We start from the raw sequence: 23016 nt of genomic DNA, 5'->3' as shown, positions 1-23016 counted from the left end.
CGTCCGCAGAATTTTTTGCAGGGGGGGGCGGGGGGGGGGGGGTATATTCGTAGCGAAAAGGCACTATTTGCGGAGTAAATTTATTTATATATAAATAAAAAATAAGTAAAATACACACATGAAAGAAAATTACAAGCAGCAAATTAAAGCGCGGATTGTAGAGATACATTGGAGTTTATCAACAAAGAAACAATTAAAATTAATAAAAATGCAAAAAGATACTATCAATACTCGAAGTGCTCAGTCTTACTGCATACGGGTTCTCGACTCACCCGAATTGATGACCAGCACACAGCGCAATATGTTCACAAACACGCAACTACAGTCACTCAGTCAGTCTTCCTTGAACAGCAACTGTAGGCGCCTCGGATTTTTCTGGGCGAATTGCGTAGTTACACAGGTGATAAATTCATTTCTGTGCTTCATTACACGCTCTCAGTGCACAGTCATCATATATATTGATTGGAAAAATGGTTGAACGAGTACGTTGAAAACAAAAGATGACTATATATACAACGAAAACTTATTTACAAGATAAATGCACGCTCGCAGCTTCATACACCTCGCTCCATCTTGCTCGCGCATCCGCACAGTCGAGCAACCGCACACACACTGCTCGCCGCTCGTCGTTTTCTCGTCCGCTGTCTTGGTTGTTCTCACCTTCGTTGACAACCCGCCACTAAAAACACCGAAGCACAAACACAGAGGCGCGCACACGTGCAAGGGCTTACTTGCCACAATATCCACGAATGCGCACTTTTGGGGTGTAAGGAACGCCGCGCGACTTCCGAGGGGAAGGGACACCCGCAACTAATTCGGCCGGAAAATTTGTTTTTGTGCTTTTATGGGGTTCAGAGCCCCAAAACGACTCGGGCTATGAGGGACGGAGTAGTACAGAGTTTCGGATAATGTCGACCACCTGGGTCTCTTTACCATGCACTGACACGCACAGTACATGGGCGCTGTTGTGATTTGAGGCCCAGCCAGAGGTGACAGGCGAGCCAGGCAGGCGCCATCGGGCTGCGTTGACCAAAGGCGCTGGTTTTCGGAGAAGACGCAAGGAACGCTGGTGTGGGGGCGCCTCTGGAGACTGCGTCGCCGTGAACAAAAGCAGCTAATCCCCTTTACCGAAGGTTCTGAAAGCGGCGCTTCTACCGCACCGAGCTCTCCCGTGGATCGGAGGAGACAGCGCGTGGCGGCGGCGCCAACTCGTCGCCCGCTTGCCCCTGAGCAGCCCGACAAAGCAGGGGTGGACACGGCTGATTTGTCCTTCCCCCTTCAAGAATTCATCGGTGGCCGGCGCACGAACGTATCATGATTATAGCGAGCGACCTGTGCCCTGTGCACTGTCTGCCTCCGTGTCGCTATCTCTCTAGAGATCAAAGAAACAGACACCCATCTCAAGACGGCTCGAAGCACATGCTCGCCGGTGCCGCTGCATGTCTGCAACAGGTCGTCCTTCAGCAGAGCTGGCGGTGGCGTGGTTTGAAAACGGCGGAACGACGCGCGCCCGGACGCGGCATTTCGCAGATGTGACCAAGCGTCGAAGCGGGGTTGCTTTTACCCTTTTGGCTGAGCGCACCACCGCCCCTGGCGTGCGGCCATCACTCACGGTTCGAGTGAGTGATTTTCCAGGGGGGTGCAGCCGCCCCCCCTTGCCCCCCCCTCCGGACGCCCATGCGCACCGTAGAGCTCTGCTGAGGTCATAATTTTCTTAAAGGACTGGACCCAGAACCAGCAGAGCCTTCCATTGCCAACGCAAAGAACCTGAACTACTTAGCCTGGCTCTTGAAGCTTATATTAGACACTAGTTAACCAGCTTGCTAGTTCACATGTACCGACAGCTGGCTGTATTCTGACACACAGTACCTCTGACAATACTATACCAATATTGTTCTTTTATCTAAAAAGCCTTATTTTATAAGTTTACTAGCTCTCTTAGATGAAAAACCCTGTTTTGTCTAGCACACATTCACAAGGGATGTCCACACAGGCAACTATATTTGGTTTTGAATGTGTGGATCCTCCAAACACCTGTGTATGCAAAACGGTTACCTGGGCAATCCAAGGCCATGGCCAGCAGGTGCTTTGCAATTAAAAAAACGTTTGTTCACATCCAGAAGACAGCGCTCTACAGCCTACATATTGAGGCTTCCAAAGCATGAATAAACTACAACACAATGCTGCTGGAAGCCAGCTAGCAGATAAAAAAGAGTATTTTCCTTTTATTTGACTATACACATTGCATAGCCTGGCAGGTTGTGTCTACTCAAGCTATGAGCTGGACCTTGCGGAGCAGCTGTAACACCTCACTGCAGTACTGCTCTGGGTAAAGGCCCATGTGTTGCACGTGCTTGGAGTCGTCGAAAGTGCGGAAGGCGACTTCAGTGCCCTTCTGGCGCCACTTGTTGGCCACCAGCAGATTGGCCGCGATGGAGGCCACCTGGTCGCGCTTGGAGTTGATCATCAACGCTGGGCAGGTCAGCAGGTTGTCATGAAATGCAAGCGATGATGCCTTCCAGTGGACCGTGGACACAGGGTACAGCAATAACCGCTGAAACCGAATCATCAGCTCTAGCACCTTGCGCACAACTTGGCTCCGGGTCACAGCAGTGGGGAAGCCCTTGGGGATGCCTTCGTAGTCGACCAAGCTGTCGTACACCTGCGTGAACAAAAGGAAGAAGTCATGCTTTGGCACTAAGAAAAAACAATGTGAAGGGGAAAAGTGGCTAAAAGAGAAGCAAACAAAAACATCTATTCTCTTTACAGACTGGCAATGCCAAAATTCTGGATACATCTTTGTTAGAGTATATAATAGGCACACTAGCGTTTCATGAAACGAACCTAAACTGCATCTGTTAAACAGACCCACAGACTAAAGAGGAAGCACAGAGCTGAAACACCAAAGAAGCGCTGCTGTGCTCATGCAATATACTAAGAGGCTGTGGCAGAGTTCAGAGCGATAGCAGAGCAAGGAAAATTCATCAGCACGGCTGAATAGAGAAGGGAACAAGCAAGATTGGGAGCTGTTACAGCCTCATGTAGCATGCATCTGCATTACTATGCCACCTAATGAGGAACACTAAAAGTCAGGTGCGTATCTTTCACAACTTAGAATGTGGGCATGCTTCCTTTGTGACCATGAATCCTCCATTTTGTAGTGGGGCTATACCACTATCGGAGCATGTCATGCGCCTTACATATCAGGTGGTTTTGTGCACATAATTCCATAATCAAAATATCGAACCACAATGACAATATAGAAATTTTAAAAACAGATTGTCTATGATACTGAACACCACCTATTAGGTAATATAATATTGTGCCCCAAACCCTGAAATTAGAAAGCTAATTAACTAGTCATAGTTACCGAATAGTCTTGTAACAACATACTACCATCAACCATTAAGTCTCTTACTACCACTGAGACAGGAAGACGGCAGAGTTGGTCAGGGATCAAACACAGGTTAATGCCATTGTTACGTTGCAAGACACTGCTGGCCTGTGGGCCAGAGATCCAGAAACTGTTTGTGCTGTGTCGCGTTCCGGCCCATACTCGGCGTCGCAGAGTGCCGCCCTTGTCACGGACGTGGGTCTCATGTTCGGCGTTCGAAAACGCAAACGCAAAAGCCGAGGGACGCGAACACGGGGACACGGCGTTCGAGAACACGACCGTCAGCGCCTAGGGACGCTTCCTCCCGTGAACACGCTGCTTGGTCTCATGGGCACGGCGTTCGAGGGAGCAGAGTGAACGCATGGGAGTCAACGGGAGTCGTCCTCCAGCAGCGGAAGAGAGCAGCTGCTCGGGGAACCAGCCTGTGCCTTCCAAGGGCCTGGGGCCCTCTTTTCTGTTGGGTCAAAATTGTTTAATAAAGACCCATTTCCTAGCCTTCACCGCGTCCACAGCCCATACCTCGCAACAAACTGGTGGCAGCGGCGGGATAAGAACAAGGCTGGTGGACAGCTGCTGACGAGAGAGCGTCTTCGAGGATCTGGGATCAACGGAGTTCCACTACGTGGCTCAGGGAGTCACCTTCGTCGCAGTGCAGCGTGAAGGCCAGGCGTGAAGAAAGCCGCTCAAAGGAAACCTCAACGATCTGGGATCGCCGGACTTGCTGCATGGTGTAGCTTCTTTGGCGGCGGGATAAGGACACGGCTGGTGGACAACTGCTAACGACAGAGCGTCTTCGACGATCCGGAATCTACGGAGCTCCGCTACGTGGCTCTGGGAGTCACCTTCGTCGCAGTGCAGCGTGAAGGCCAGGCGTGAATACAACCGCAAAAAGGCAACATCGACGATCTGGGATCGACGGACTTGGCAGTTCCTGACTTCGGAAGTCACGGTGGCCATCGAGGGCTCCTGGTTGGGTGAGTGCCGAAGCGACTACGTATTGCCAGAGGATTTAGAACTGGGTTCTATCTGAGCAATTGACTGCATTTATTCACCACAGGGTGTGTGATTAGTTTGCAGATTTTGTAGTCGGCTCTCGCCAACCATGGATTTAAAGAAATTGACTAAAGACGAATTGATGCTGTTGGCAGCTGAACTTGGTTTAGAAGTAAACCAACGTACGCGGAAGCCAGAGATTCGCCATAAATTTGAAGAGGAGGAGTTTGAAGAGGTCGAGATAACTGATGCGTGGGAAAAGATATGCCGAGTGCAGAAGGAAAATGAGCGGAAAAGAATAGAAGAGCAACGGGTAGCAGCAGAGCAAGAGAAGCGGGAAATAGAGGAACAGGAATGGGAGTTGAACATATTGCAGCTTGAAGTTGAGGTGCTACGAGAAACAGTAAAGAATGAAGGATGCGTAACTTCGGCAAAAGTGGAGAAGGAGAAGGCTGACGAGCGAGAAAGGCAGAAAGAGAAAGAAAAGAAACAGGCGGAGTTGGAAGCGGAGAGAGAGAACAAAAATATTGAGCTCGAAATCGAGAAGGCAAGGCTCGAACGCCCAAGGCTAGAACGGGGTGAAAGTGCCGTCACACTTCAGGGAGGTAATGTTAAGATGACGAACTTGCTTCAGCCGTTTAAAGTAGGTGATGACATTGCTCTCTACCTCGTCAATTTCGAAAGGATGTGCGAGAGACAGTCCATTAGCCGCGACATATGGCCAGAAAAGTTGATGGCGTTGCTCCTGGGAGAAGCTTCACAGGTTGTGGCTCGCTTGAGTTCTAGTGAAGCGGGTAACTATGATCTGGTGAAATCAAGCCTGCTCTCGTAGTACATGATCTCAACAGAAGAGTTCAGGAGGAGATTTCGGACTTCCAAAAAAAAGCAGAATGAAAGTTTTCTGGAATTTCACAAAATCACAGATATCGACCGATTCATTCGCAATATCATCGTTTTTTGACACGCTGATGACAAATGTATTACCCACGAAGCCTGTCGGCAATGCATTTGTTATTTTTCGCTCACCACAAGCAACGCACTATTATCTGTCACGGATGAAGGCTGCGCAAAAAAGAGCGCTAGCTTTGACAGCGTTGCACCTGATGTATGAAACGGAGTATAGGCGAGCTCAAAGGCAGTCAGGCAGACGCGCAAACGCAAAAGGACAATCCTCAGAGGTACGAGTCGCATAACCCAGAGGCAGTGAAACGTCCGGCGGTCATTTGCGTGGAGTTAGTGCGTAGCTGCAACGTCAGCGAGATAGTTGCTCGTCAACCCGGAGAGAAGTGTACCCTTAGTGAGTGTGGGACGATCACCCGGAAAAGAGGACGTCGAAAGCTACCACAGCAAGTTTGTGGCGCCAGGCTACAGGAAAAGGCACAGGGAACTCGTTTGCGTCTACCGTGTCAGCAGACGGGTCAGAAGGGGAATAGTGCAGCCAGCTCAAAGTGTGAAGGGGGGACAGGCAATCGTATTGCTCGCAGACCATTGCTGTATAATAGGGTTCGGCACTGCACGCGCTACCGAAGCGTTCACAGTGTATCGGCAGGGCACAGAAACGAAGACAGTGGTCAGGGAATGTCCAACGCTAGGGGCGACTTCATTCGTCGCGATTCCGCAGCTAAAGTGGTCAGACGGACGCGACCCCGAAGGGCACGGCTGAAATGTTAATCCATGAGCACAAATGAGAGGTTACTTGTGCTTATCGTTTTCTTTTGTGACCACATTGAAATGCAATGTTGCGCATCGCTTTTGTTGTTGTGTGTTTTGCCATGTGTTGACGGGAGCCGAATACTGATTAGCAAAAACAGGCAGGGAGAGTTTTTCTGGAAAATCGGCGTCTGGCAGTCGTTCGTCGCTTGGGCACCGTCAGCCAGGGGGTTCCGCGAAAGTGTGTATGTGTGTGTGTGCGCGCGCGCGCACAAAGTGAGCGCATGCATTTTGCCCTGTTGGTGTCCGGAGCGTCTTCTCCCGACCCTGCATCTGAAGACGCAGCCTCGGCGAAGGACTTCATCGGGGGGGAGGAGTTTGTTACGTTGCAAGACACTGCTGGCCTGTGGGCCAGAGATCCGGAAACTGTTTGTGCTGTGTCGCGTTCCGACCCATACTCGGCGTCGCAGAGTGCCGCCCTCGTCGCGGACGCGGGTCTCATGTTCGGCGTTTGAAAACGCGAACGCAAAAGCCGAGGGACGCGAACACGGGGACACGGCGTTCGAGAACATGACCGTCAGCGCCTAGGGACGCTTCCTCCCGCGAACGCGCTGCTTGGTCTCGTGGGCACGGCGTTCGAGGGAGCAGCAGTGAACGCACGGGAGTCAACGAGAGGAGTCGTCCTCCAGCAGCGGAAGAGAGCAGCTGCTCGGGGAGCCAGCCTGTACCTTCCAAGGGCCTGGGGCCCTCTTTTCTGTTGGGTCAAAATCTTGTAATAAAGGCCCATTTCCCAGCCTTCACCGAGTCCACTGCCCGTACCTCGCAACAACATCCTAGTTGAAATCAAGCGGAAGAAATGGGCTTGGGCAGGGCATGTAATGTGAAGGCAAAATAACCGATGGCCCTTGAGGGTAACAGACTGGATTCCAAGGGAAAGGAAGCGTAGCAGGAGGCGGCAGAAAGTTAGGTTAGCTGACGATTAAGAATTTTGCGGGTATAAGGTGGCCGCAACTGGCACAGGACAAGGGTTAATTCGACAGACATGGGAAAGGCCCTTTTTTCCTGCAGTGGGCGTAGTCAGGCTGATGATGATGATGATTGTGACTACCATCATCATGCCCTGCCATATCTTTCAAGGCATTTTAAAGAAAAATCAGCCCACATATTTAAAAAAACCACCCAGTACACTATGCCTCCAATATTTCTCACACAACTATGCATACATGCTCACTATAGCAACTCATTTGAAGATGTGCATAAACAAAACTCCAAGCTAAAGAAATGCCTAGTAAAAAAATGCCACAGAAAAGTGGCATTCGATCGTGAGTTTTGTCGAACGCCATGCTTGGTAATGGCACTTAACTATGTGTTACAAAAAACTTAACCTATTTAAATGCTCTTTTTTCTGGGTTCAGGAGAAATTATTGAAGTAAGTGATTACTAATATCTCAGTGTTACATTAACAAACAACTTAAGCTGGAACACTCACATTTCTAACACTTGCTCATCTGCCTTACGAAGACTTTGCTGCGCCAGAAACTAAAAGATACACCACTTCAGGTTAAGAGACTAGCATATGAAGCCTTTATCAGGACTAAACTGAAATATGCGTGCATTGTATGGGACCCGTATACTGTCACTAACATAAAAGCACTTTAGCGGATCCAAAGGAAAGTTGTACGATTCATGTTTTCGCAATACAGTCGAACTGCTACAGTCTCTGCATTAACGCAGTCGAATTTAATACCAACCCTTCAGTCCCGGCGCAAGTTTCTTCGGTTGAAATTCTTATTTTTGTTATTTAACCATAAATTTGGATAAATTCTTCGCCGTATCTTATGCTACAGAACACCAGACGAACCCGACACTCTCATCCCCATTCTCTGACCGCATACTTTGCAAAGACTAACTTATTCCAGCACTCTTTCTTTCCGCAAAATTTAAGTGATTGGAACAGCTTACCAGTGTCGTGTGTACGGTCTCTTAACCTGATAAGCAACCATTGCTAGCTTCTTTTTTTAGCTTGTTTTGTATACTTGATTTTTTGCCTTTCCATGTCATTTCCCGCTACTCGTGTTCTGTTTCCATTTTGGTATTATTGCTCAATTTGAGATCTTTTTCTGCAATCCACTCCTGCTTGGCCTCACTGCCTGCAGTATGTCATAAATAGAATAAATTACCAGCAGATACGCCACACAGAAGCAGTATTTCACAATGCAATCAGTGACTATGTGATCTGATGCTCAGAACGTCAAAATTATTTCTGTTGCCATTTTTCCATTGCCTTCTGCTGGGTGCTGCCAACTCCTGGCAACATATCAAACAGGCATTCTCCAGTTTATATTGAAGCATTACAAACAACTGTGACCATAATCAGAGCAAACAAAAACCTCCCATGTGTAATTATGAGCACACTCTTGATGGCAGTTCACCAACAAACATTTACATAGCACCTGTCTTTAGAAATGATGCTGTAGCAAGCATGTTCTGAAATTAGCCCCCCAGTTGTTTATGGCTATCACCTTTTTCTTTATTTGTTTTTATTGCTTAACTGCTATATGAAGCTTGCAAAATATATGAAGCTTGCCATGTTTGGTGAAACAGGCACATGGCTTTTGGGACACTATATTCGCCCACCACCTGTACATGATTTACATAGCTCTTTGCAAACTTCATGCCAACACATGTGCTCAGTAAATCCTTTTTGTCTCCATCAATTATCAGCCAATTCCTGACTGCGTCGACTACCTTCCAAGGGCTTCAAAACACAGCTCGCACAAACTGTTGCACACAAATGCACTGAAATAAAATTCCCACTGACTTGCATGAATTAAAGGGGCCTTGCAACGCAAACAAGGAATGTGTGTTCTGTGCACTCAGGTCAGGTGGTACTTTCAGGACTGGCGCAATGCCCATTTTGAGCTAGAACTGCTCAAGCAAGCAAGTTCCTAGCACTAATGATGTCACCCCACAGTTTTCAAGCAGCAGCTGTGACATGCCGGACATCACCGCATGACGGATACACAATTTATTGAGAAAATACTGAGTGTGCATTGAGTTTTCTCATTTAAAGAACAGTTTTATGCTGATTAAACACAAAAAGCCCATGTGGAACAAGAAACACTGCAAAATTAGTGACACGAAAAACTCCAGTCAAGGTGCTGCCAACGTGCCATCACAGAGACCTGCCATACCTATGCGTGCTACATACTGATCAATTCGCGCTACAAGGGACATACACACGGAAACACAAACGGACGAAGCGCATTATGCGCTTCGTCCGTTTGTGTTTCCGTGTGTATGTTTCTTGTAGCGCGAATTGATCAATATGAAGCACCAACTAGCCCCCGCTCTTGCATTGTTATCTATGCGTGCTGTGGGACTCTTCAAACAGCACCAACGCCCGCATCCCACAGCAGCAAGGTGAAAACTACAAGTGCAAGGCGGCGGTTTCCAGACCTCCGTGCTTGGCTTCTAAACACACAAAAACCATTCACTGCTAGAAAACAGTTTCATGCTTGCAACCTCGACTCTGAAATGAACAATTTGTTGAGATGCAATGCACTACCAATGGGCTGCCCACTTGTACTTCCCCAGTTCAGCCGCACCCATCGAGGATTTGACGGCGGCCAGAGGTGGTTTTCAGCCAACCTAGTGCACACCCTGCCCCCATCAATTACCTTTGAAAAGAAGTAATCAGCAGGACCTTCATAGAATTTCACTCTCCATGCTGTACAAATCAAAACCTTTGGTGGAGAGCTAATTACCTTATTTACTCGCATAATAGGCGCACCGCTAGTTTGGTCACGAAAAATCAGATTTTTTATTTCTGCGCATAATAGGCGCACCCCATACTTGGCACTGTGATAAATACTGTATTTACGCGATTACAAGCTGATGCCCCCCCCCCCCAATCTTTATTTTAACAAAGTTCTTGCTCAACTAACTACTAGTCCTCACTAGTGCTGCTGCCGTCGCAGCTGCTGTGGACCCACAGCACGTACAATGACATCGTGAGGAACAGCCGTACACAGTTTTCAGGGACGCTCACTTTAAACATCTGCTTGGAAAGCTTCATCTCCAGGCGGAAACCTTCCCAACTTAGGCCCCTGAAAACCTCGCCCCTAGGAGTCACATACGACAATTTAGGCATGCCGCAGTCACAACTGCCGCACTTCTCGGCCACATCGAATTTCTGGCCTGCTGCACGCTTGCAGTGCTTGAGAGCAAACTGCCAGCCGTGTACCTATTAAGGTGCTTGCCCGTCGTGCTAAAATAGTGATGCTCGGCGACAGCACACAAAAGCCACAACTACGATGAACTAACACTGCTAACACACTACCATAGATCCCTGGCCTTTGACAGCCACAAAAACTGGAGCTGGAGATGCTGATGCCGATATGGATAGCGAAAGTTCGTGGCAGAGGAAAAAGTTGATGATGATGACGACAATGAGCTTGGCCTTGGGTGCCATCCGTGGGCAGCACCTGGAAGCTTCTGTGTGCGTGTGTGGCCTCCGCAATGAAGCACACGTTGCTTGCAGCCGGAGCTGATCGCGAAGGGCACGGTGCGTACATTTCGAAGGCTATTCCCACCTGGGTCGCGGAATGCTTGAGTGGGGCCCTTACATGGATCTTTTTTTTTTTTAATATTTCCTTCAGGAAAATAGGGTGCGGCCCGTACACAGGTGTGTTGATGCGGTATGTTCAATTTTGCAAGTCGAAAAATTTCCAGAAATTTTACCCCAAGTAATTGGCGCACCCCGAACTTTGAGCTGGATTTTCTGAAAAAAAAAGTGCTCCTATTATGCGAGTAAATACGGTACATTACATGTTGAGAATGCAAGAGTACTGAAGCCTTTTATGCTACTTACTATGTGTCTGGTCGTTCCTTTTCATGACTGTTTGCCGCGTCAGGAAAACCCGCGCACGCGCGCCAAGAGTAGCGCGCAAGGCTTTTGCCACCAGATCTGTTGGCACACCCACTCAGGTAGAGTTCTGCCGCATCTGGAACTCGTCCTCACTTGTCCGGACAGCACACCGTCATGTCACGTGGTCTCGTGACGTCACACTCCCCTTCCACCAATCAGTGAATTTGTGCTAGACAACACCGGATTTTTTCTCCGATGGGGCTTTTAATGGTCTCACATTAATACAGTACTATGAATGCAACAATAAGGCCTCACTGGGCTGCAGATTGCATTGCCACCATGCAAGCAACCCCATCAGCGAGCGCAGAAATAAGTAATATGAAACAGGTAACAACAGAAAAGGTAACAGGTACAGTAGAATCTGATTATACGATCCCGGTTGATACGAATTTCCGGATAATATGAATTCCTAAAATGCTCTGGCCATAGTGTGTTGTATGCAATGGCAGAAATCCGGATGTTACGAACAATCCCCCACCCCACTGCGGATAACACGAATGTGCGGCCGCCGCGGTGGCTGAGCAGTTATGGTGCTCGGCTGCTGGCCCAAAAGACGCAGGTTCGATCCCGGCCGCGGCGGCTAGAATTTCTTTGGAGGAGGAATTCTAGAGGCCCGTGTACTGTGCGATGTCAGTGCACGTTAAAGAACCCCAGGTGGTCGAAATTTCCGGAGCCCTCCACTACGGCGTCCCTCATAGCCTTAGTTGCTTTGGGACGTTAAACCCCATAAACCAAACTAAACCAAACGAATGTGCAAGCCGTGACAGCAGCCCCAAGCACCGAGTACTTGTGAGGCATAGATCGCGGACTCCAGGATTGCCAGTTGCGGGGTGCATTACAAGCAGCAACCAGCAGCGCACGACCAACACAGAGCCGACATTGGAGTAGGGGATGGCACGCAACCATAAGTAAACCCTGTCAGCACAAAAACAAATTTATAATATTTGTATCATCCAAAATGAACAAAATTCGTGTTTTTTGAGGAAAGGAAATGGGGCAGTAACTGCCTCGCATATCTTGATGGCCACCCGAACCACACTGTAAGGGAACAAATAAAGGAGAGAGTGAAAGAAGAAAGGAAGAAAGGGGGGCCATAGTGGAGGGCTCTGGAATAATTTCGAGCACCTGGGGACCTTTAATGCACTAAGGCACCCATGTGCTGTGTGACATTAGTGCACATTAAAATGTAGAAATTATTCTTCCTTCCTTTCTTCTTTCACTCTCTCCTTTATCCCTTCCCTTAAGAGTGTGTTCTGGGTGTCCACAAGTGAGACACTTACTGCATTCCTTTCCTCAAAAACCAATTTTCAAATTCTGCACAAATTTGAGATTCGTGTGATCGTATGATCCAGATTCTACTGTAATTAATCTTTTTTTGCATGCATGGATAAGCTGTTCCACTTGGCTCTGCTATCCCAAATCACTGAGAGAGAGAAGCAGAAATGGGAGACCAAAAGAAAATCATTCGTGGGTGACAAGTTTATGCACCCACAAACAAAAAAAAAACATCATAAATCTAGTTCTTGTAAGAAATACAATTTCGGTACCATAGAAGAGTGATGTTTCGGGCTAGTGGGTAACTCGCGTGAGGTTCCAGCACAAAACAACGAAGGGACAAGACGCAATTATCCCTTCGTTGTTTTGAACTACGGAACCTCTTTTGGTACTAGTTGTGTAAAACATTGGTTTCTACTCTCGTGCAAAATATCAACTCTGCAGAGAGTATATTTAAAAACAAGGCACACTAGTAGAAAAAATAAACAATAAAAACATTCTACAGAATTCACTCTAGTTTTGAGCTCTAATGCAAGCTGTGTCGATCTTTAAGACTCCTTGCAAATTTTAAAGCCACAGCTTTCATTACAACTGCTGTACAGCCAACTTTTGAAAACCATCTTCAAAGTCTCACCCTACCTTAATTATTTTATGCCCCAATGATTACTTGAAGAGGGAGTTAATTGTAATTACTCAGCAACTTTACCAGCTAGCTTAAAATATAATGCATTTCTGAAATAAACATAAACAAATGTAAATCTGTGCTAATTTGGTTACATTATTTCCATGCGTAAAAAAAAATAAAATAGTTTGAACTGCGTTCCCCCTTAGAAATAGTGCGATCTTCAATGTGGAATGCTAAGATTTTCAGATGCATTCATTCAGTTTATAGACATATGAGCAGAGTCGTGAAGCATGACGAAATGAAGCACACCTGAGAGCAGCAACAATTTGTGTCCATTACCAATGGGCCTACATGTTACACCACCACCTCAAAGTTTCCATCTTTAATGCAGTCCTAAGTTTGCCAAATACAAAGTTTACCTTTGAAATCTTTGTCTGCCCTTTGGGGGCATTCTTTCCTCTTTACATGCCTGCTATGAATGCCACCCAACATTTCAATGTGCTGCAAAACATAGCTGTTTTAAATACCTTTTTTACAGTCCGCTGTGTATTTGTTGTTACTCCCTCCGAGCCATTCATCATCATCATCATCATGAGGATGATGATGATGATGGTGGCTGTAAATTCTCTGCGTGCACAAATTTTCTGTTTTTTGTTGAAAAATTTTCAAATTTTCTGAAATGGCAAACTCCTATGTATGTGCCTCAGCAGTTGTACACATGGCACACTGTGCTTGCTCCAGTGGCAGAGCGTGTTCTGAACAAGCCAGCCCTTGCACCATCCCAGCGGCCCTCACCTGTGCCTTGAACCGAGGCACCACGTCGGCGTAGCGCTCTCCTTCCTTGCGGATCCGCACCAGCACCTCACCAAACTGGTAGCCGCCCACGCTGAACCCGTGCACCACGAGCCGGTTGTAATTGGGGTGGTTCACCAGGAAGTCCAGGAGGCGCTTGGCCACCACCTGCACAGGCACAATGGACGGACCGGTCCAGAACCACAACTGCCACGGGCTTGGAAGCTATGGAACAGCCGCTGGTTGCATCACTGGCACCTCAGCTCGCATGTGCCCCACGTACCTCGAGGATAACACATGGTGGCAAGTTATCTAGAAGACCAATGGATGCCGAGACCAAATTGGAGTAACGCCCGCCGCGGTGGCTCAGTGGTTACAGCGCTCGGCTGCTGACCCGAAAGACGCGGGTTCAATCCCGGGCGCGGCGGCCGAATTTCGATGGAGGCAAAATTCTAGAGGCCCGTGTACTGTGCGATGTCAGTGCACATTAAAGAACCCCAAGTGGTCGAAATTTCCGGAGCCCTTCACTACGGCGTTGTTCACAGCCTGAGTTGCTTTGGGATGTTAAACCCCAATAAACCAATTTGGAGCAACGTGCTCACACTGGCAGTTAAGGGGGGATACGGAGCTGAAATCACAATTTCCACCCAAAAAAAAATATATTTTTAAATTTGTGTTGTTTTGGATTCCTGGTTTAATACAGAAACTGCTCACCAACTTTGGTTATCTGCACAGCTGTGAACACTTTTTTCCAAAGTGGCTGAAGGCAGCAAGAAACCAGATGCAAAGTGAATGTCCACATTATAAAATTTGTTTTTCAATTTTCTAGTCATGGGACGCCTTCTATCGAGAGTACACTAGACCACTAAAGAAAAACTGAAAAAGGAAGCATGTTTTTGGCCGTGGTAACTGCAGACTGCCTGTGAAATCGAAACACAAGGATACTGCCAAGGCCCGTAACAATTTGAAACAGTTCTGCTTCGACACTGCCAACATTGAGCACGCAACAAAGTACTGCCAAAACTATGAAAACTAGTTGTTACAGCGCCATTACCTCAGAAACAGGCAACCACTGCCTGCAGTCTTCCTCCAAATAAGTTAACTTTGGCACGAGTGGTTTTTAGCACTGTTTTGGGAGGTCAGTCAATAATTCAAACATTTTTGTTTTGTTCATTTTGGTCCACTGAAGTCTGGATTAACGAGTTTCTACTTGCTTAAAATATTAAGTCTAGCCTATCCATTTGAATCAGCAGCCAATTGCAAAAGGTGCTTACGCGCAGCTGAAAAACTGCAGAGGCTGTATAGTCATCAGCGCAAAATGGCTACATGCGACGCATCTTTATAAACTCCTCTATACGGTCCTCCTACTCGCCCGTGCCCTGAACAATCTCCACACAGTGTGCACCTCCGGCGCCACTCTCATGAAACTCAGTAGGCCAATTTCGAGATCTTCGTCTGCGACTGCAGCCTGCTTTTACGTGACCGATTCCGTGGAAACACGCTGGAGTAACGACTTTTCAGGACATGACAGTACTGGGGAGCCTAAGGCTGAGCTGCCAAGCGGCAGGCTTTTTTTTTCAGCAGTTAGATAGATAGATAGATAGATAGATAGAACTTTTATTCATGTCAATTGCCAGACAACATAAATCAGGCCTACCAAAGCCTCAAAAGGCTTGAGTGGCAGCGCCTGGCAGACAGCGAACATTGGCAAAACAAAGGAAAATAGAGACGTTGCAATGAACTTTGCAAAAAAAAAGAAAAAGGTCACCAAACAGAGTGAAACAAATATATAACTATTACAACATCAAGAGAGATTACAGTAATTTGAAATTAATACAGTAAATGGATGAAATAACTATGGGGCAGGAAGCAACGCGGAGACACACCGCAAAGTTTTTTTCAGGGTGTATTTAGTTTTCACGCGGAGTACAGTAGGAGGCAAGCTATTGAAACAGGCAGGTACATAGTAATGACGTGTGCGCTTTCCGTACCGGGTTGAGGAGCGAGGAATGCAGTAGCGGTATTTTGGTCTTAAATCCCAAGCAGGAACATATGGAACGGTGAACTGACTGTACCAGAAGTGTTTTAGCACAATACTTTCTGTTAATAAAGACTTAAGTAAGCACCAGTACCTTGTCCTGGTTAACCTTACCGCTTCTTATAAACAACGACAGTAACCATCCATACTTGTCGAAAACCTCATCAACGGTGCCCCTCGATCGAGTAATCAACGCCGTTCCAAAAATAAAAAATAAACAGCGCCACTGTGTTTGGATGAGACCTCTTTGCACTTGCTATAACACTTTTAATAGAAAACAATAGATTCTCCGCTGCCGAGCCTCCACATTACTAAGCACTGACTATGCACGTTTTGTTCTGGTGCTGGCGTGAAAGAAGCAACCCGCCGCCGACCGAAGCACGCGAAGCAGGTCACGACAATGCCACGCATGGTGCTTCAGCCACTGGCCTGAAGTGTGTTCTGTGAGGAAACAGAAGGCGAATTCATCAATGTCAGAGGCGCTGTTCCGTCCTTTTGCTTTCGGCATGCAAGAGCACAGAAATGGAGAATTCAGTAGCCGGCAGCAGCCACAGCGATTTCTTTCTCGTCAGGTTTAACAGAGCCGTCAGGGTAAATGGAGGGCGCCCTTCAATTTCGCGAATGCAGTTGGCCCCATAAAGTGAATAGTTAAAAGCTAACTACAAAATCTTAATACAAAAATATGTGCGTTTTGGGGACAGCACGGTGGCCACTAAGGTAGCAAATAAAACTGCGGAAAAAGAGGGTCCCTAGTGAACGTGATCTTTATTTTTTTTTGATTATGGGTCATCTTCTCTAAAACAGCCTGTATAATCCCCTTCTTCTGGGCGAAACTTCGGTCTTCGGGACCTCGGCTAATACAAACTACATGCAAGATTTCGAGTTTATGGCCACGCAACGCAACTTTCTGAGCAAGGCTGGCCATAAAATAAAGCACTGTTCGTCAAGCTCAATATTGCTCTGCAGGCAAGTCTGAACCTTTGCATCCTTAAATTTGTAGCTCTAGCAAGGACATAAAAACTGCAATCTGCTCCCGCAGCTGCTCTCACACTGTGCACTCAGTGCGAGAGCAGCGCATCCCGAATAAGCGCTCCTGATCGGGAATAACTCACCTGTGCCCCCGACGCTGGGAAGGCCAGCTGTAGTGGCAGCGTGCGCACCGTGAGGACATCGAAGCCCAGGTCCAGGTAGAAATTGTGGTAGTTCTGGAGGTGCGCGTCCTTCGCGTTCATCCAGGCCAGCAGCACGGTAAGCGGGTTCTCGCGGAGTGCACTGGTGCTGCTGCTACTACTGACGCCGCGGTGGCCAGCAGGCATTGCCTCCTCGGGGCGCGTCGACGACGTGAGCACAGCCACGGGGCTCGCCGCACTGTGGGCCCCTCCACCCACCAGGGGCGCCCCCGCGAAGGCCCTGGTCGGTGGCGGCTTGTCCGACAGCCGCAGCTGCATGTTCTGGTTCAGCGTCTCGGTGCGCACAGCCGTGCTCATGTTCTGCAGGGACAGGCATGGCACCAGCACCTGCGCAGCAGATAGAAGGCCCTGGTACAGCAAGACGAGAAGGAGCACACGCATCCAGCGACAGCGGTCAGTGGCACCAAGAGTGAGGACGGGACCCAAAGAATGAGCATTCCAGCTACTCTGTATGACCTACTTGGCAGTTGATGCACGTGTGGACACTTTGGGGATATATTTATGCATGCAAGAAGATCACTTGCAATATTCAGCATGCATTGAGTACACCTCGCAACTCAGTGCATCACAAAAACAGATGGCGGTGCCAAATGTCACACCCCTGTCTCCATGTGCACCCCACCTTGATCTAAAAAATTACGAGGAACTTTAGCGGCTAAAGTGGTGAAAGGCGAAAGCCTGAGTGCTGCATTCTGCTACGCGATTGTTCACTGCACATTCTGTTGGTGCATTAATTAACTGCCAATTAATGACGCTTAAGCTTCGCCTTTAGGAGTGGAATGCGAAAGCGTGTTGCAGCGCTGCCAGGCGGTCCACGGAACGCTACCACCCGTTCGGCGCGATGCGTTGCCCTTGGAACACAACGCTTTTTGAGGAAGGTTCTACGCCTTGCTCATCGGTAAATTGGTTTTTGAGGAAAGGGAATGTATCTGTCTCTCATTTGTCGGTGGACACCTGAACCTCGCCATAACTGGAAGGGAGGAAGATGGGAGTGAACGAAGGCACCATATTCACTAGACGCGCCTTTGTTCATTCCAAACCATCGAGCTTGCATGGCGGAGGGGTAGCGTGCTCGTCTCGCACACCAGAGACCGGGGTTCGATTCCCGAGCTCGGCCAATTTCCTAGTCAGTTTTCTTTATGTATCTGGTCTGGCTAGAAAGGTTAATTAGGCTAATTCGTTAAGTAAGTCCCACTAACTTGGAGCATCACTATACGATCCCTTTAATTGGTTGCATGGTTAGTAGCCAAAGTGCAATTGGCCCCGTTTGACATTCGCGCACTGTGACGTCACTACTGTTAAGACCAATTGAAAAGCATGACATTTCTGTCGACAACTTCTGCTTACAACGATGAGGCATTAAAGGCTTCCGCCTTAAAAACAGCCTTGCCCAGATAGCTGCGCCGTAAGCCTGAGTACAAGTATTAAGGTGCTCAGAACACACTGCTGATGACAGCCAAATCATTTGTATACTGCCTCACAATGACAGAAGGCAATAGGTATAGAACACAACATGCCACACCATGTCACTGAACAGCAAGGAAAACAGTGTACTGTTAACCTAGGCATCTAAGGAAGAAAATCATCTAATAACCCGTATAAACAACAAGCCTGCTTCATCTGAAGGAATTGTGGGATATGTTTCATGGCCGTCTGTCTTGCACCACAATGCACTTCAATGTTCACATTTTCTAGAACCACGAGAAATCAGGAAAGGTTTGCAGAAATGTTGGCATTCGAAAAATTATTGGAAAATTAATGTTTTCCCTATTCAAGTTGGACTTCCTTCTACAGACAAAACTCAGTGATTGACCAATGGGCGTTTACATGCTGAAGCAACACGCAGGACTATGAGGCATGCAGTATAAAGATAGGCTCCAGGACAGTTAAAAGCAACTGCAAACAAGAGCTTTGAGGGAGTTCAAAGATAAATTTCAAACTAGTAGCAGTAGACCAATAGCTAATGATGTTTTAATGTCTTTTAAGCCTACCATTACTAGTTTGAATTTTACCATTGAACTACCTGCAAACTCTTGTTTGCAGTTCCTAGATCTGAGACTGTTTTTCTAATGAACCGGCCAACCTAGGTCGGACGTACATGCCAATGTAAAACAAAGGGCTTTTACCACATATTCACATCACTCAAAGCTCATTAAGGGAGGTACCATTTTTCAAAAGTGTCCATCTTGTGAAAAAAAAATGCATGCCACTTTTCAAGCGCACAAAGATAATCGGTGGCATTAAAGGCTAAACGGCACGTGAAATTTTCGAAGCCTTGCTGGTAGAGTGATATGGCCCCAACAAGTGGTTGCGATATGGCCCCAACACTTCACTTTCCCGGTTTGACGAGGTAAATGTAATTGTGAGCATACTGTTATCACTGCCTGGAAAGCATGTGCACTGTTGGTTATGAGAGAAAGAGGCATTGCTTCAATAAATTTGTAGTTCGTCTGCATTCACCCCGTCTGCTTCTCCCCCGTGTATTGTCCCCTGCGCAGTTTTATGTTTTAAAAGTCATAACACTCTATTTGGCACCGTGTTTTTGTGACTGCTCATCCCAAAAGGTTTGGTCAGCAGTACTTGTTGCTTTTATGTGCAAGCATAACAGATGCACAGGAAACGGTTGATGGAACGAGCACAAATTTTCAACTGATTTTATTGCCTTCAAAGTGGCAGCTCATATGATTTATAGAAAACATTTTTGCAGCATTTCGTCCAAAATGTGCATAGGATTGACGTGAAATCATTCTTGTGGGCGTTTTTTAGCAACGCCTTTATAAGCTGTCACTTCGAAGGCAATAAAATCAGTTCAAATTTTGTGCTCGTACCATCAACCTCTTCTCTTGTGAGTGTCTTTTACACATGCACATTTTGTCGTTAATAGAACCCAGAAACTTTGCATGCTGAAATTCAGACGTACCTAAATCTGGCTTGTGAAAACTCAAAAAAGTTGAGGGGACACTTAAGATCTGCCTTTAAGGATATGACGCGACAGCGGTTCCTCTTGCCCACGCAGACCCGGACACCGTTTCCTCTCTCACAATCACAATCATTATGTGAAAGACCACACGACATACATATAAAGCCCAGCTTCAACCAAGCCTTGCGAATGTATACCTGCGTGGCGTATATAGCGGCAGCACGACTGACTCGCCACCCCAGGGCCAAGAATTCCATTCATGTGTAGCAGCTTGAAAAGCGACGCTTGTAACGTGAGTCATCGTATGTTCTGTGTTTTTGCAGTGTTTTCTGGAGAAGCAAAGTATTTTGCATTTCAAGAAATATTCTCACCTCTGTTGCTTACAACTTAGGAGTTGTTCAAGATGTAAACTTGCTCTCGCAGCTACAGATCACTAACTTACTTGGCCCAGTGGATTTGCTCAATAGAAGTGAATGTGATCTGTCAAATTCGCTTGCTTTATTGACATATTCTGAACTTATTTAGTGTGCACTGTTTTCTGCAGACAACGTCCCCAGTTTGGCTACAAATTCATCACGGTCTGTACGGTATCCTTCCTGCTGCGTTAACCATCTGTATGGCCAGCTTGACGAATTTCTTGTGAAGACTGAAGGCAGCATTTATGTCATAATAAAATCATCCTGAATTTGATATGCTGGCCACTTTGGTCGTTGACTGCTTTACAGTTTCATGGATATGACATACCGCAAGGCGTGTCTGATTTCAGACACTCTGCGGGCTTCTGAATAAGCCCATGGGCCCTGCAACATGTAATAATTGGTGGTTGTAGTTCTGGCCTGCCTCATAATGGTGACGAAGGCATTGCCTGCAAATGTCCTCAAAAGATCCGCCAGCGGATATCCGAGATGGATATCTGCCGGCAGTCCAAATAATTATATTTGTACCTCCGTCGGAGGTCTGTGCCAGAAACTGTTGGACATCAGTGGATCTCCCACGGATATCCGTATATCCATTGAAGGTCATACTTCGGACGTCCGATGGATGTACTGGTTGATTAGGCCTCTCCACTGCGTGGTACTTCGCGTGATTCCGCCTCCTCAGCTCCCGCCTTCGAAGCGCACGTGAAGGACTCAAGACACGAGGAAAGCGCACGCCTCTGACATGCCACACCCCCTTCCCTCAGGCAGCGTCGCCTGAGTCGCGATGCAGACCATCGCGATCGACGCGATCACACACTCATCTCTCTGTTGGCCGCCGCCGCGTTTCTTGCGTTGCTGTTTGCGTGTGGCTGTCGGGCTTGTCAACGCAACCTTGAAAGACCCCGTGGGAGTCCGAAACCTGTGGGTCTCCCCTCGTACTCATAGGATTAGTCGGGAGAGACATCCGCAATGCGTCACTTCGGCCGGGCCAGCCTGCAGATCGGCAGTAACGGGCGCCAACAGTGACGCGCTGCACGTTGACGCCAACGCGTCGAACCAGTGGCAGCGGTGAAAGAAGGGGTACGTTGTGTGGCGACGGGAACCCTGGAGTCACGCGCAGCTCGGCGGAGCACGTGCAGCCGACCGTACACATGCCTCGGCAAGAGAGTGCGTGCGACAGTAACTGGTGGCTTCTCCGGGCACGAGGGGAAACTGGAGGGGGACTAGCGCCCAGGGCGCCTGTGATTGGCGCGCTTTGTTTTGGAAGGTTATTTAATCGTGTGTTTTGGGGAATAAAGGGGAATGAAATAAACGAAATCGAATCTTTGATCCTAAAGTCCCAGATTTTTTTTTTTCCAAGTGCCCGCAGGCACGTACCAACAGACCGCCGGATCCTCTCACGAGCACGTTGGGTAAACGCGAGTGGTTCAACATACCCTCGCAATTCTGAGACGAGCACGGCGGGTGAGAGCCAGGAAGTGACGACAAAGTTTAAATGCGGCGGTTTCAAGGCAAAATAAAGCTGTAGATAGAAGACTTTTTTATTGCACGATAAATGGACTGAAAATTCCGGTACTTCTATGATCCCAAACACGTTTTATCACAAAATTTATTGGAATCTTTTTTTTTTTTCGCTTTTACGAGTTGCAGTTCACGATTTTATTATGTCACGTACCTTTCATTTGATTTCGCATCGCAGGCGAGCACACAAAGTCCTGCACACAGGAATGATTCATGATGTGAGAGTGAATCAGTGACAGCTCTGCCTGAAATGCCAGCCATATGCTTCGTAGTATCCCAAGCTCCGAGCGCACGCAGCAGGGACCAACGTCATTTACAACGCCAAGCTTTGAGCAAGGTCGCGCGTAAATCATGACAGATAAAAAGTGTCTTTCGTGCAACGTACAAAAACTCTGGCTCCTACTACATTTTCAATATTGTCACGTAGCAGTTGGTACAGGTAGCGCCGCGTCCAGTAGATGCAATAGATGCATGTAGATGCAATATTACTGCAACATTATTATCCGTTTCATGCATCAGGTGCAGCGCTGTCGAAGCTAGTGCTCTTGTTTGTGCTGCCTACATCCGCAATCAAAAAGGAGCCCATTCCATTTAGTGAGTGTTTCTTTTGGTATTAAGCCTGCAAGCTTATTACATGACACAGTTATCATGAGCTTTATTAAATGCGCACTTATTGCTGACGACACGCTGTCGATTTCTAGACCACAAGGCCACAAAACATGCGCGGAGTAACACGCCTCTCTATTTTTTCCTACGGACTACTTCTGTAGTAAAGAGTTCGACGAAACATCGTCTGGTCAGGTGGAGGCATAATAAAAACATAGGGTCACTGACCAAATCAAAGTTTAATGAAACGTACGTTTCGGAAGCCCTACGGCTTCCTTGTTCACAAGGAAGCAGTAGGGCTTCCGAAACGTCAGTACGTTTCATTAAACTTTGACTTGGTCAGTGACCCTATGTTTTTATTACGGACTACTTCTGTACCTTTCACGGAGTTGCACCTGATGTATGAAACGGACTACAGAGTTTCAACGGCTCCACATCATAAAAAGAAAAACGGAAAGAAAATAACTTCCGTACTGAGACTGAACAAGGAAGCCGTAGGGCTTCCGAAACGTCAGTACGTTTCATTAAACTTTGACTTGGTCAGTGACCCTATGTTTTTATTACGGACTACTTCTGTACCTTTCACGGAGTTGCACCTGATGTATGAAACGGACTACAGAGTTTCAACGGCTCCACATCATAAAAAGAAAAACGGAAAGAAAA

The 23016-nt window shown here is 47.4% G+C and overlaps 1 protein-coding gene across 3 annotated transcripts in view; it reads right to left on the bottom strand.

Moving 5' to 3' along the window:
• The window catches only part of l(2)k09913 (transmembrane protein 53-like lethal (2) k09913), an 84330-nt gene that overhangs the window by 3591 nt on the left and 57723 nt on the right, over positions 1-23016 (bottom strand). For 2 of the 3 annotated variants that reach the window (XM_089560038.1, XM_089560052.1), the window contains exons 2-4: positions 16810-17214; positions 13663-13827; positions 2208-2662 (exon numbers count right to left, since the gene is read on the bottom strand). In XM_089560038.1, coding sequence (XP_089416164.1) covers positions 2270-2662; positions 13663-13827; positions 16810-17214 — 963 coding nt within the window. In that variant the 3' untranslated portion in view covers positions 2208-2269. Of the gene's footprint in view, positions 1-2207; positions 2663-13662; positions 13828-16809; positions 17215-23016 lie in introns of those variants that run through there. The other variant, XM_089560046.1, reaches the window with a different exon arrangement.

Source organism: Amblyomma mixtum, chromosome 1 (assembly GCF_055824585.1).
Source record: "Amblyomma mixtum isolate Tamu chromosome 1, ASM5582458v1, whole genome shotgun sequence".
Lineage (NCBI taxonomy): Eukaryota > Metazoa > Arthropoda > Arachnida > Ixodida > Ixodidae > Amblyomma > Amblyomma mixtum.
The sequence above is the reverse complement of the archived record's forward strand: the minus strand, read 5'-3'. Positions and strand labels throughout refer to the sequence as shown.